This window comes from Equus quagga, chromosome 8, assembly GCF_021613505.1.
Source record: "Equus quagga isolate Etosha38 chromosome 8, UCLA_HA_Equagga_1.0, whole genome shotgun sequence".
NCBI lineage: Eukaryota > Metazoa > Chordata > Mammalia > Perissodactyla > Equidae > Equus > Equus quagga.
In genome coordinates this window covers 46230844-46244544 of record NC_060274.1, presented here as the reverse complement: position 1 = coordinate 46244544, position 13701 = coordinate 46230844, and the positions used below count along the sequence as shown (strand labels likewise).

At 45.7% G+C, this 13701-nt stretch overlaps 1 protein-coding gene across 7 annotated transcripts in view; it reads left to right on the top strand.

The window, feature by feature from the left end:
- Window positions 1–13701, top strand: part of GRB10 (growth factor receptor bound protein 10) — a 182446-nt gene that overhangs the window by 40371 nt on the left and 128374 nt on the right. For 2 of the 7 annotated variants that reach the window (XM_046669590.1, XM_046669598.1), the window contains one exon: window positions 399–496. The exons of 4 other annotated variants lie outside the window; for them this stretch is intronic. In XM_046669590.1, coding sequence (XP_046525546.1) covers window positions 446–496 — 51 coding nt within the window. In that variant the 5' untranslated portion in view covers window positions 399–445. Of the gene's footprint in view, window positions 1–398; window positions 497–13701 lie in introns of those variants that run through there. One more of the 7 variants, XM_046669593.1, reaches the window with a different exon arrangement.

The following is a 13701-nucleotide window of genomic DNA, read 5'->3' as shown; positions in this document are numbered from 1 at the left end:
CCCCAATGACACACACACACATACCCCGTCAGCACTTCTGTGGAATTAGGCTATATTCATATTTCCCAGGGTATGGTAAAGTCGTCATGGGATTTCAAGCGATTCATGGGAACTGCTGAGAATGTGAGTTAAATTGCGTGGGTCAACGTCACCCTCACCCCTCTGAGTGCCCCTGTATCCCACAGACCCTGTAACCACACAGATGGCTTCTCAAGGTTTTGTCGTTGGCGACAATCTCCTCGTGTTAGAAGAAAACCTAGTACTCCTTGGATAGACATCCTAACTAAACCTACAAGTGGTGTCGAAGGATGACCCATTTAGACATGTCGCTCTTGAACAAGTTGTAAGTAGTGAATTTTTTCTCTGGCTTGGCTTCTCACAGTCTGTCTCTATTCCAGGTGCTGCAGCGCAGTAAATGTAATTTGAAGAAGGCAAGAAGGAACCAATGGCTTTAGCTGGCTGCCCAGATTCCTTTTTGCACCATCCGTACTACCAGGTATGGGTGAGCATGGATGTCTGACTCTGGCAAATGGTGTTGGCCAAGGGCCGCAGCACAAATGTAGTTCCTAACCTTGAACCATTCCATTACTAGCAGGTGGAGAAGGAATGCCTGAACTGGGGCTGTTCACACGTACTCCAGTGCAAAAGACCAGGCATGTTCTGCACAGTCTTCCTTGCCTTGCTTTGGAAGATCTCATCGTTGTGTCCTCTTTGACCATGGCATCCTTTTTCATGGTGGTTCAAACTTGCCTGCAATGAAGCAGAGACTGTTGTCACCTGCTCAGCCCTAAAACTCCAGATGGCAAGTTGGAATGATAGCGAATATTGGGATGTTCAAGTGGAGACGTGAGCTTACAGGGCAAGGAAGTGCTTACGGGAAGGAAAACGTTTCTTAGTGGGTGGCTTCTTAGCCTAGCTATAACTGGCCTTTCATTCACGCAGTCCTTTCCCCAGATTGACGCCTTTTTCCCCCACCCTCATGGCATCAGGTGGGGTTTTGTTGGGGAACAAGTTCATCTCTGTTCCTACAATTTCTAGTTCTTCTTTGTGGCCTGCTAGACAAGTTTCCTTCATCTACTGAAACAGATTTTCATTTACTTTACAGTGTAGTGGGATATGTTTGAAGGAGTGGTCCTTGGTTCTTTGGATTTGGCAAGCGAATCTTGCTTTATCCTTGTCAGTCCTTCATCATTTAAGTACTTGTACTGACTCTCTTTTGGTCTCTGTCTATCCAGCAGGAGTCCCAGGTTTTGAAATCCTTCCGTATGCTCCACCCTTGATCTGATTTTTGCACTTCTCTAAACTTGTTTATTTCTCCCTAATCTGTGAAGTCTCCTTTTAGCTACAGTGATGAAAATTTGCCTATAGCATCACAGCTGCAGAGGGACATCTTTTTAATTTTTTTGGTATCAATCTAAAAGAAACCTTCGAAGAAAGGCTGAAGATTAGGAATACCATTCACTGTAATCATTGAATTTGAGACAAAGCCAAAATTGAAGAGGGCTGAAACCTTGCAGAACTGTGAAGTTTTGTGGTGACCTGCTGGCCTGGTTAGTGGGTGAGCTGTACACCAGCTATCGCCCTCTGCCTTCTGCAGGATTATCTTCTTTTTCTTAAAGAGGCCCTGGTTGCCTCCCCCCGTTGATTAAAGCTCTTTGCTGCACCACAGGTCATGGGGCCAATTCTCGTGTGACCACTTAGCTTTGGCCGGTCGTCTGGGCCCAGAGTGCACCTCTCACCCCAGCCTGCTGCCTTGCACTTTGCACCGTGACTCCCAGGACAACGGGATCAGTGAACTACAAGGAAACCTTCCTGGGCGGTCCATGTTAAATTAGTTGAATAGTGTCATCTTCACTTGGGTACAGAGCAGACCTTCAGGGCCAGATGTGACGTAGGGAAGAGTGAAGGCCCTCTTAGTTCTCCTTCACACCCACTGGCATCTTGGATTTCTGCTGGTCCATACAGAGATGGCAGAAGTGCTAACTGAAGCCAGTGCATTACTTTATGACATGTTCACTGTTTGTCATTTCTGCCCCAGTTGCCCGAGGCTGCTGTTCAGGAGCCAGGAAGCATTGGACAAATGGTGGGCCCCCTCAGTGATGCTCTGTCACCCTTTGAGGAGGTGCTCAGTCGTGCGTTTAGTGGCTTTTGAAGGCACTGTCTCACTCTTGTAAAAATCCAGCAACCAGACTTGGCAGCATTTATCCTCTGTTCCTGGAAAATTAGATGACAGTTCCAGAATTTCTCAGAAAACGGGATGATTTATAGTGAGTTCCATTCTTGAGCAATCTCCAATTACAGCAATTGGATACTTCTCCAAGTTTTTATAGGGAAGAATTTCTTCTTAAGATCTTCAACATACAAATAATTTTCTAATTCTAGCTGTTCACTGATAGCCATGGCCTGGATTAGATACAGTCAGGCAATGAGTTGCTGATATGTAGACTTTCTTATGTACGCAGAAGCACCAAAATTAGTGTGTGCATTTAATTATCCTGCTTTCTGCTTAGTGACAGAGGCAGCAGATTGGGGTGTGGGGGGCGGGGGCTGGTGGAGAAGCGGATGAACTGCTACACTTTTAAGATGTGGTGTTGTCATAGTTATGTGGCCTTGGGGGAATCACATAACTTTCCTGTCCCTTAGTTTTTCTGTTGGTCAAAAAGGCTTAATGGTGTTAGAGTTGTATGGGGATGGGAGGAAATGCATAGAGATTACCCAGCATGTGGCCAGCCACATCTTAGGCACCCAGTTCAGGTTTGTTACTTTTAATTCCTTGGTTATTGATCAAGTACATCCAGGTTCCAGACACAGTGTGGGTGCTAGGGAGGCAGCTTTGCGCCAGGCAGACAAACCCTAGGGCTTATGTGTCCTCCTCGGGGAGGTAGATGTGAGGTGACTGGCAAATAAGGTAATTGGGAATAATGGTAATAATTCTTAAGCAGATAAAATAGGACAGTGGGAGAGAGAGGCCAGAAGGTCAAGAAGGCCTTCCTGAGGAAGTGCCCGGAGCTGTGGGTGGCACCCAGGCAGGACTGGGCAGGGCAGTCTGGGCAGAGGGCAGGACGAGGAAATGCCTGGCCTGATGAGCTGAGGGAGGAGTTTATATTTTAGTCAACTAGAAATGAGAGATCTCTGGGGGCGGGGGTTATAAATAGAGGCTTACAGCCCCTTGTCTGCAGTTTTAAAATCCAAAAAGCTCCAAATGGAGAAGTGTTTTCATTTCTCATGTCATGGCAGGATCCAGCTTGTCCATTACTCTGCCCTAGATGGGCCAGATTACTAGGCCGCCCTGGACCCTGCATTATCTTTCTCAAGTCCAGACAATTCTTAATTCCCAACCGCATCCAGCCTCCAGGGTTTTGAAGAAGGGATTATGCGTGCCTATTACAAGAACTACGGTAAAGAAAAACATTTATTATCCTTCAGAAACATGCAAAAATAGAAAGTAAAATGAATTCAGGTACAAACATCTGAACAAAATATTAAGCTGTGCTTTAAGAATGAAACGGTTGCCTATAAATTTGATGGAGGTTGCTAATATTGCTACTGAATTTCCAAATATTTATTCCAAATATTTATTTTTACTGTTGTGATTTTTTTCCTGATTTGTGGATTGAAAGCACATAGGCTTGTGTTAGAAGGAAAGCATTGTAGAAACTGTCCTTGTGCCCCTGCCCTCCAGAGACTCAGCTTGCCGGTGGATTAGGACAACAGCGTTCCTGCAGAATGGGTCCTCATTTCCCACCCTCCGTTTGTAGAGAAATTTCATACATTCTGTCCCAGCCCCAGCTTTCCACAAGTTGCATCTTTTGGCTCCATTTTAGTTATGTATCTCTGAGCCTTCAGGCTGGCAACCTGCCTTCTAGTGCAGGAGTTGGCCAACTGCAGCCCGTGGGCCAAATCCGGCTGGCTGTCCACTTTTGTAAATAAAGTTTTATTGGAACACAGCCACACTCTTTTGTTTACATCTCGCCCGTGGCAGCTTTCAGGCCACATCAGCAAAGCTCGAATGAGTCTTCTGGGTGGACAGAGGCCACAGTGGCCTCCTTGTGTCCACTTGTCTCGTGCTCATTGTTGGGGCCAACAGGGTCAAGACCAATAGCCCTTGAGTAAGACTTCGCTTGCCGATCACATACAGCTATGGATTTTCTGTTGGTTGCCCTGACGTCTGGATTCCTCCATCTTTTGGCAGTGTCTTGAGGAGCTGGAGGATGACATCATTCCTTATAGTCAATTGGGATCAGTCTCTGGAAATGAATATCGTTCCCAAGTCTGTCACTGTTCTTTTTTTAAGTCAGAGAGTGATTCTGTAGCTCTTGCATTTTTAACCTTATACACCTGTAATTTGGCAAAGGGACATTTTCGTTGGAATACATTTTCTTCAAGAAATTCGTGGACAGTAACTTCCCGTGTCATAGCTCTTATACTTGAGGTGGGAGAATGCAAAGATCATTTGAAACATCCCATGTTTTTATTTTATGAGACTGTTCCAACTGATAGGACATTTACCGAAAATGGTTTTGCAGATCATTTAAGATTATAATTCTTAATTTAGTAACAACCACTATTTAATAGAGATGTTTTGTGAGGTAAAGCAGGCAATTTATAAATGCATTGACAATATACTACTATTCAGCTGCATGACCATACACTTTGTTTAAATTCTCTGTACATTTTTTCTATTTACAATGTCACTGTAAGAATCAGAGGTCACTTACAAAGCGCTGGGCATTGTGCTTGGCACATAAAAGACCCTCAGTAAATGAGAGCTATTATTTTGACATTACATGAGCTGCTCTCTGATTGAGCATAGAATTCTTTTTTTAGAAGTAGAATTTTTAAGTGATTTTTGTGATACCTATGTAAGTTTGAGATTACAGTCTTTTCAAGTCTTTGAAATCACTGTAAAATATTCACTGAAAAAATATATGGCATTTGGTTTGGGAAAACATTTTCTCACTGATCTGGCAAATTGCAGTTAATTGGCTTCATTATTGAAATCCTAGATAGTTAATGACGTGTTAGGAAATAGCATGTGTTTTTATACTTTCTGTAACTTATGGAATCAGTGTAACACTCTTTTCCTTAAATGTTTGGAATAGCGTGGCTAATTGCTCATTCACTTGCTGTGTTATAAATGATGGACAGACCGTGGTTCGATGTTGGGACACCAGATTAATGACATGCCCACCTTCCCTTCAGAGACTCCTAGCGCTGGCCTGATAGACACCAGGTGCAAAACTAACTGGATCAGTGTCAACAGTGTGCTTTGTGGGGACCAATAGGGACCTAACGTTGTTTCCTGACAAAACCGTCAAACGTGGACATTCTATAGCCCAGAGCTCATGACTCAGTGGAGGTGGGTAGAGGGGAAAAGATTCAGCACTTCTGTGTACTCCTCTTGGATTCTCCCATTTAACCATCTAGCAACCCTGTGAGATGAGACCTTCATGATACCCATTGTACAGATGAAAAACTGAGGCTCTTACTATGTGCTGGTCGTCATACCAAGAAACTTTACTTGGATTTTCCCATTTAATCCTCCCACCAGCCTGTGAGGTGGGGGCCTTCCTGATCTCCCCTTACAGATGAGAATGTCAAGACAGAGGGCCATTTCCCCTACTGAGGAATGGTTTGTATCTTTGAAGGGGAGTGAGTGTGTTAATAATGGTGAGACTGAGGAGGAGGAGAAGTTATTGTCCAGCTGTCATGGACTTAATTCTCCTCAGAGCTTCCATAATGAAACATTGAGTTTGTATCCTGTGATTTTGCTCTTACTGAATTTATTTGATCCCAAAATACCGTAAGATTAAGGGTGAATTTTAATGGCAGCTTTTTAGTCAAAATAAAGAGAAAGATGATCATGTATAATCCTTAAATGTGGATCAGTTGGAAGATGTTTGAATTTCAAAAATGTTAAAATGGGAGAATGTCTTAATGAAATACTATAAATAAATGAATAAATTTAAATAAATATTTAAAAAGTATGTATTTTTTTATTAGAGAGACAGACATGTTCTATTCAGAATGCTTTTGTTTTTATTGCCTAAAGCTCATCTTCTTAAATAGTGTAATCCTTTTAAGTGTAGGCTCGAAGTCTCAGATTTCTTCTGAATAACACTCATAGCTTTATTTATTGAATACCTTCTGTGTATTATTTTTATTTTGTATCTGATACTGTGGCAAGCGCTGTGCAAGTGTTATTTTGTCTATTTTTTCTTTCAAGGGGACCACAGCTTGAAGAGGCTGGTAGCTCCCAAGGTCACAGGGCTTGTACGTTGCAGATCAGGGACGGGGCCTATGGGACCCATGTCCTTCTCCACCCTGCCATTCTGCTTCTCGTTGGCATTGTGTGCTTGGCTGGGCAGGTGTGTGATGCCAGCTTGCAGACCAAATTGATTGATTGAGAGGCCAGAGTAAGATTTCATAGCCAGACAGAAGGGCTGGAAAGGTGGGAGGCTTGGGGCCAGCAGAATTAGAAAGTTGCCGTGGTGGGGGGTTTCATTTGTGAAATTGTGAATCGGGGCCCTGGATGCCTTGTGGGCTGCTCAGTGTGGGGGTGGCCTAGCTTTGGATATCAGACAGTCACTCACCAACCCCGTCCCCAAACACACATTTGTTGCTGGGAATGTGACAGGACTTGCCTCGTGGGGGGCTTGGAGGATAAGTGTACCTGTACTTGCTCGTTCTGGGTGTGTGTTTTCTGGTGTCAGCTGAATTACTGACCGTCATCCATGTTGTCCCTTTGGCTTAGGAAGTCCTGTGTTGTCTGGCCACTGCCCACCCCTCTGGCCTCCTCTTGGCCCCCTCATCTTCTCACTACACTCTGGCTGCTGGTTGTCACATCTTGCACGGGTCCACGCTCGCCCTGCCTTCTGTAAGAGTGCGTGCTTTCTGCAGACCTCCCCCCTGGGCTCAGGGTCATGTTTGCAGAGAAGGTAACTGGACCTTCCAAGGGAGGTTGACATCCATCGTGGTTTGCACATCGCAGACTCACATTCTGCTTGCTGTTCTGTAATTATGTACAGTGTCTCCTCTCGCTCTTGCGTACACCCTGGTCATAGCCATGAGTTATGTGTCACCCTGCTCCTGGGCCAGAGTTAAGGATCTCAGCCTGTTTCCTGGAGTGGGTACTGCACTGTTGGAAGCTGAGGTGGAGGGGGCCTGGCGACACGATTGGGTTGGATTTTGGAAGCAGGCTCTGGCTGCTGTGTGGAGAACTCCGTTTCTCCGGTGTCCTTAAGGCTGTCCTTCTCAGGACTCTGGAGCACAAAGGCAACGCTTATCCCTGCCTCCTGTGGGCCAGCGCGGTGGATGGCAACCTTGTGGAGGGGTGAGGCTCCTGGGCACCCCGAGGCCCTGGAGCCATTTCTGTGTTCTCTGACAAAGTTGAGGACAGGTTCACAGCTGGGGATCTGGTACCATGTTAGAATATTTGAATATGGCAAAGAGTCTGTGGTATTGGTATTAACGATTTATTAAACTTCAATGAAGCGGGCATTTCTTTCCTTCCTGTCGCCGAGGTGTGGAGAGCATTATTACGGCACTTCGGCCGGCGGATTTGGGCGAGTGGAACTTGTGTGCTCAGCTGCGGAGGGACACGCTGTGGCTGCTTCCTGCATGGGCTTCAGACAGCCAGCCTGAGGACAAGGATGTGTTGTAAACAAGTAGTGAATGTTTTGATTGACAAAAATTTTTAGGCTATTTTAACTTTTTTAAAAAAATGGTGCATTTTGGGAGAGAGGGGAACCTTGAAATTATTCCTTTTATTAAAGCGTATGGAATAATTTAAACATGAGCTTTTTCCTCTATTTAATTTCTTCTTTGGTCTTTAAAGTAGTAACTAGGTTTAAATTATATTCTTTTTTTTTGAGGACGATTAGCCCTGAGCAAACTGCTGCCAATCCTCCTCTTTTTGCTGAGGAAGACTGGCCCTGAGCTAACATCCATGCCCATCTTCCTCTACTTTATATGTGGGACGCCTTCCACAGCATGGCTTGCCAAGTGGTGCCACGTCTGCACCCGGAATCTGGCGGGTGAACCCTGGGCTGCCAAAGCGGAATGTGCGAATTTACCCGCTGCGCCACCGGCGGGCCCCTAAATTATATTCTTGTATTCCTGTGCTATATCTAGCTCATGCTCAATTTCACAGTGGCATGCGTGGATCCTTTTATTGTTACTGGTTATTTTTTCTTCTTTGGGCAGTGTCCTCTGCTCTCTTTGCCTCATTTGGCACCTGGTGGCGGACGGACCCTGCTCACCTGTTCTCACCAGCACCAGTTATTAACCCCAGCAAACAGGGGCCACTAATGCATCCTGGTCATAGCTTTATCATACAGTGAACACTTACCTCGGCACTTCCCCTAGAACATGTTAAATATTTATGCATGTTTGAGGGAGACCCCGAGAACGTGTCTACTGGCACCTTTTAAAAATTATTATTATTTTGTATTAGCTAGGAAGAAACCCTCGCCTAAAAAAGCTTTTGAAATTGCTATTATTGGAGATTAGCATTGTTATTAACTTCTGTGAGATTTTTCCATAATTGATCTTTTAAGGAGAAAGTAAATATTTAGCTGATGTTTTAGCATTTCCACTTACTGAATTTTCTGTCACTTTGCTTGTGTTGCTTAACTTTTCTGGAAAAGTGATAGGAAATCCGACATTTCTTTTTCTGTAGATGGATTTCCCATGTCTGCCTGCAGCTCGGTGTGGGCTCCTCCTGGGCTTGCTGAGAGGAGCTAAGGTTCTGGGAAGGGCGTCCGCCGCCGGGCGGGGGAGGGCGGGGTGTCTCCACTGCTGTTTCTGGTGCCCCAGAGCCTGCTTACGACAGAGGGACTGGGATTTGATCACTCGATAGTGGAGCTTAAAAAAGTGAAAAATAAACCGTAAAAGGAGCATAAACTCATAGGAAGAACAAGACTTTTCATTATTGGTTGAAAATTGCAAAGTGTGACAGAAATGTAAGAAGCTAGTTCTGACGGTTATTTCACAGGGAAACTGGCATCGACTCTGATTGTTCAGGATAGTCACAATTGGGATGGAGATATTGAAGTTGCTTTGCATGGGCTGCCATCTCGGGCTCGACTGAGGTCCTCACACGCTAGCATTGCCCTTCGAAACCTGTGCGCCTTGTCCCTTCTGCTCCCCGGTCTTCGCTGGGGGTCCCTTTTCGATCAGGCCTTCCATCGAGTTTTATTTGAATTGCAACCTCCTCCCCTATTGACACTGCTGTATGCTTTTCTTTTATTATTCCATGGCACCACCCCCTTAAATTATAAATAAGTAAATTGTGTGGTATGTTTATTGCTTACTATCTGTTTTCTCCAAATAAAATGTAAAGCAAAGAGGGTAGGATCGTTGCTTTAAGCACGAATGTGCTGGCCTTATATTAGGTGCTTAGTCGATATTCGTTGAATGGGTGGGTGAGTGTCTTTGAAGATCGGGTGTACTTCTCTGTTCCTTAGGTGACCTAGAGTTCGATATCTGAGTCTCTCAGCTCTGATCGGTTACGCTGGAACTGCATCGCCCTGGCGAGGATTGTATAGTCCTCCTTGAGCTCAGACTTTGATCAGAAATTGCAGACTTCCTTTCGTTGGTTCATAAAGCTTTCTTGTACCGAGAACTGTGAAAAGCAATTTCTGCTTTCAGGATTTCCAGGCTGGATTTTCAGCTTGGGTGTGGTGTATTTCAGGCTCCCATTGAACTGGGTGTTAATGTGTTTATGAAACCTGCTTCTTAGTGAACAAATTGGTTTGAGTAAATTTAGGTCAGTGGTCTTCAGAGACTGAACTATTAGGTGTAGAGTGAGGGTTTAGGATGCAGATTCACGGGACCCTGGGCATGATCCTGTCTCCCGTGTGTGGGGTACGATTGAGACATGACAGTCACTTCTCAGCTACTCTCAGAGTTGGTGGTTCAAGGCGAGATGTGAGGTTGCCTGTGCTCAGGATGCTGCAGTGGCCATGAAAAAAGCATGGGTCGCAGTCAGCAGGACTCGGTAACCAGTTAGAATGTGGATAAGGACGAGTTTGAGGCTGACTCTTCTTTCTGGTTTGGGTACCTAACTGAAGGATTGCTGACTAGTGTTCACTAAAGTATTTCTGGGGACTATTGTAATGCCAGCACTTCAGAATACATAAATTTCAAATCTAATTGATCTTCCTGTTACCCAAACTAGCCTCTCTTCTCCCCCAAACCCGGTGTCAGTTCGCCATCTTCTTGATCATCCAGGCGTCCAGTCTTTGAGTAGGGATGGATTGTCCTTTTCTCTTATCCCTACATCAGTCATATCTTTTTCTGTGCACCTGGTGAACACTGTTGCACGGGCCTCTGGTTCCTGGCTTGGGAAGCCCTATCCCGTGTGGTGGCCTGACACTTAGTCTGCCGAGCTGTAACATTTGTGCAGGCTGAGCGTCAGCGTTTCGCTGGACTCTTTAGAGACTCCAGGCTTCCCTCGAGTGAGAGGAGTCAATGCGCTGGGGTGATCAAGGCTGGGTCTGCTTTGTTCACAGCAAGTCCATTTTGAGCAGTTTTGGTGTAGAGTCACATGACCTTGTTATTGTTCCTCACAGCTCCTCCTAGAGACTGGTGCTGGGGGAAGGGTTAACAGATAGCTGTATCTGACAGTCGTATTTTAAATTGATCCAGGGATCTGTTAGCTCAGGAACATCTTTTTAGAGAAAGAGAGGAGACCTTAGGTAGAGATGTGAATGAGCGGTCTCCTCAAATGCCTGGGGGAGGTGCACGGACCAGGAAGATGGTCTCTTGAGACCTGCTGCCGAGGAAGAAGGTTCATAACTCAGGGGAGGGTTCTTGGATAAAGAAACATTTTGTATCCTCGGTGGTGGAAACAGGAAGGGCTGGTGCAGTGTCTGTAGATTATCGGTGCCCAGTATGTGTTAGATTTGTAGTGCTTGTGTTCCACACGTGGTACAAATGATATACGCATTACACACACACATGCTTCCATCCTTTCTGAGGAGCATAACTCCTTTTGGTGGCATGACTGGGAGCACACAGTCTGGCACCTGGACCTTCTGCGGTGGAGGCCAGCTGTCCGTGATGCCCTTGCTGTTTGTTGAAGGTGGAGGAACCCTGTCGCTCATTAGGCATTTGTCATTTACAACTGCTTTTCGAGTGCGTACAACTCTGAAAGAACTGTGAAGACCCTCCATGTGTCTCCCCTTGACCCTCCCCTTTCTCCCACCTAGACAAGGCTGTAACAAAGTGGGATGTCATCTCTTTGGGGATTGAGAAAGGAACTGGCCTTTATTTTGTGTTGGGACTTTTTTTTTCCTCCCCAAAGCCCCACTACATAGTTCTATATCCTAGTTGGAAGTCCTTCTGGTTTTTCTATGTGGGACGCCGCCACAGCATGGCTCGATGAACGGTGTTGGGTCCACACCTAGGATCTGAACCAGCAAACCCGGGGCCACCAAAGCAGAGCAGGCGAACTTGACTACTAGGCTGCCTGAACAGTCCCTGTTGGGACTTTTTATACTTGTCACTCAGTCTTCCCAGCAAACTCTGTGAAATGGGTACTATTATCCAAATTTACCTCTGTTGACTCTGAGGCTCAGAGACTTCTGTTGACTTACCTAGCTCAGGTCAAAGAGCCAGAATGTGTAAGGTGCTAGGTTCACCCTCAGCTCTCTCTCGTCCCAACCTGAGTCCCTCCCCTTCTCCCCACTTTGGGCATAATTTCGGGGAGTTGATCATAATATTCCCATCTTTTATTTTGTCTGTGTTGGTCATTCTGGAGAGTTTCTACTGCTCTGTCTTCATGGGGGCTCTCCTACCCCAGGCTTCTCCAGCCCTCAGTGGAAAGTCCAGGGTGTGTCCTGAGATCTGTCATGAGGATGGCAGGAGAGTAGAGAAGAGGTGTAGTGTCTGATCTGCTGTTAATCCCATCCAGTGTATTTTTCATCTCATGTATTGTGTTTTCATATCTAGAGGTTGGATTTGGTCATTTTATGTCTTCCATTCCTTGCCTTATCAGGATCATACTTTCTTTTACCTTCTTGAACACATGGAGTGTATTTATCCTAGTTGTTTTAACATACCTGTCTTCTATCATCTTTGACATTCCTAGGTCTGTTTCTCTTGGTTGATTTATCTTGTCATTATGGATCTTATTTTCTTCTCAAGCCCGATAGTTTTTGATTGAATGTAAGACGTTGTGAGTTTTACATGGTTGAGTGCTGGATTTCTTTTTGGTATCCCTTTAAATATTTGGGGGATTTATTATGGGAACAATTAGTCTTCTTGGAAACACTTTGATCCTCTTGAAGCTTGCTTTTAAACTTTGTTAGCTGGGCCTGGAATTGCTTTTAATCTAGACCTAATTTGCCCTCACTTGAGGCAAGACCCTTCTAAGGACTTGATTCAGTGTCCCATGGAGCTTTCCTTTCTGGCTGGAGGGAGCACAGACTTTGCCCTGCACTGTGAGCTCTGGAGATTGTTCTCCCTGCTTCTTGCCCGTGCTTCTTTCCCTGGCCTGTGGAGTTTCTTTACATGCATGCGTTAATCAATATTCAGCTAACAATTTGCAGGGCACCCTCTGCAGGTCTCCAGCACTCTCCTCTGTGCCCCGGCCTCCCTGGACTCTGAATTCTGTCTCCTTAGAAGGACCGCCAGACTCTGTGTGAGATCCCCTTCCTTGTGCTGCAGATTAGAGACTGTGCAGGCAGCGAGTGGGGCACTGGGAGGGCTCCCTGCATTTGCTTCCTCTCTCTCAGGAATACTGTCCTGTGCTGCCTGCTGGCAAACGTATGAAAAGTATTTCAAGTTTTTATTTAAGGGGAGGGGTACATCTAGTCCTTGATATCCCATCTTAACTGGAAGCACAGAAGTCCCTCATAATACTATTTTAACCATGGTTCTAGGAATAGATTATCCTCACAACATTTTCATGTAGTATACAGAATCAGCTTTGGAGCTGAAAAGAAATACAGAGATCATGTGGTCCAAAGACCTCACTATACAGATGAGGAAACACGCAAAGAGAATGAAGTTCTTTGCTCAGTCATAGAGTTTGTCACACCAGCAATTGATAAGCATTTGGCTCATGACACCACAAGCTTTTTCATACACGAAGATGCGATGAACAGCTTCTTGTGACCCACGCCAAGGTCAGGACCCAGCATGCCTCCCTGCTGCCAGGGCTGACCAGGTGTTGTCTTGTAGGGACAAGCAGCTCTTGGGCAAGAGGACTGAGTTTCTAGTGCTCGGGGATCCGTGCTGCTCGTTCACTTTTGTCTTGGCCACTTGCCTTGCACAAAGCTCTATGGAAGGTACCCCAAAGGAGCACCGCCTTAACTTGTCAGCCGTGTCCTTCAGCAAGCTTCTCTCTGCTCTTCCCTGCTCCATCTCACACCTAACCTGTGAAGAGCTATCATACCTGGTCCAGGTGCAGTGTGGGAACCCAGGCGGGATGCAGTGGGGACCCAGGCTGGCACTGTGGGCCAGACCCAGCTTACCTCATTCTGCCTCTGGACTCTTGGCCGCAGGCTGCCATTCGCCCTGGGCCCTCTGCTAGCTAGAGGGCACATCGAAATGAGGAAGAGCCACCACTGAGGATTACATCATATTAAACCCTGGGGCCTTTTCCTGCTCAACCAGGACAGTGAGAACCCTTTCCGAATTCTGAAATGATTGTTGAAAAAGTTCAAGGAAGAGGTCCCTCTCCTCATTAATTGG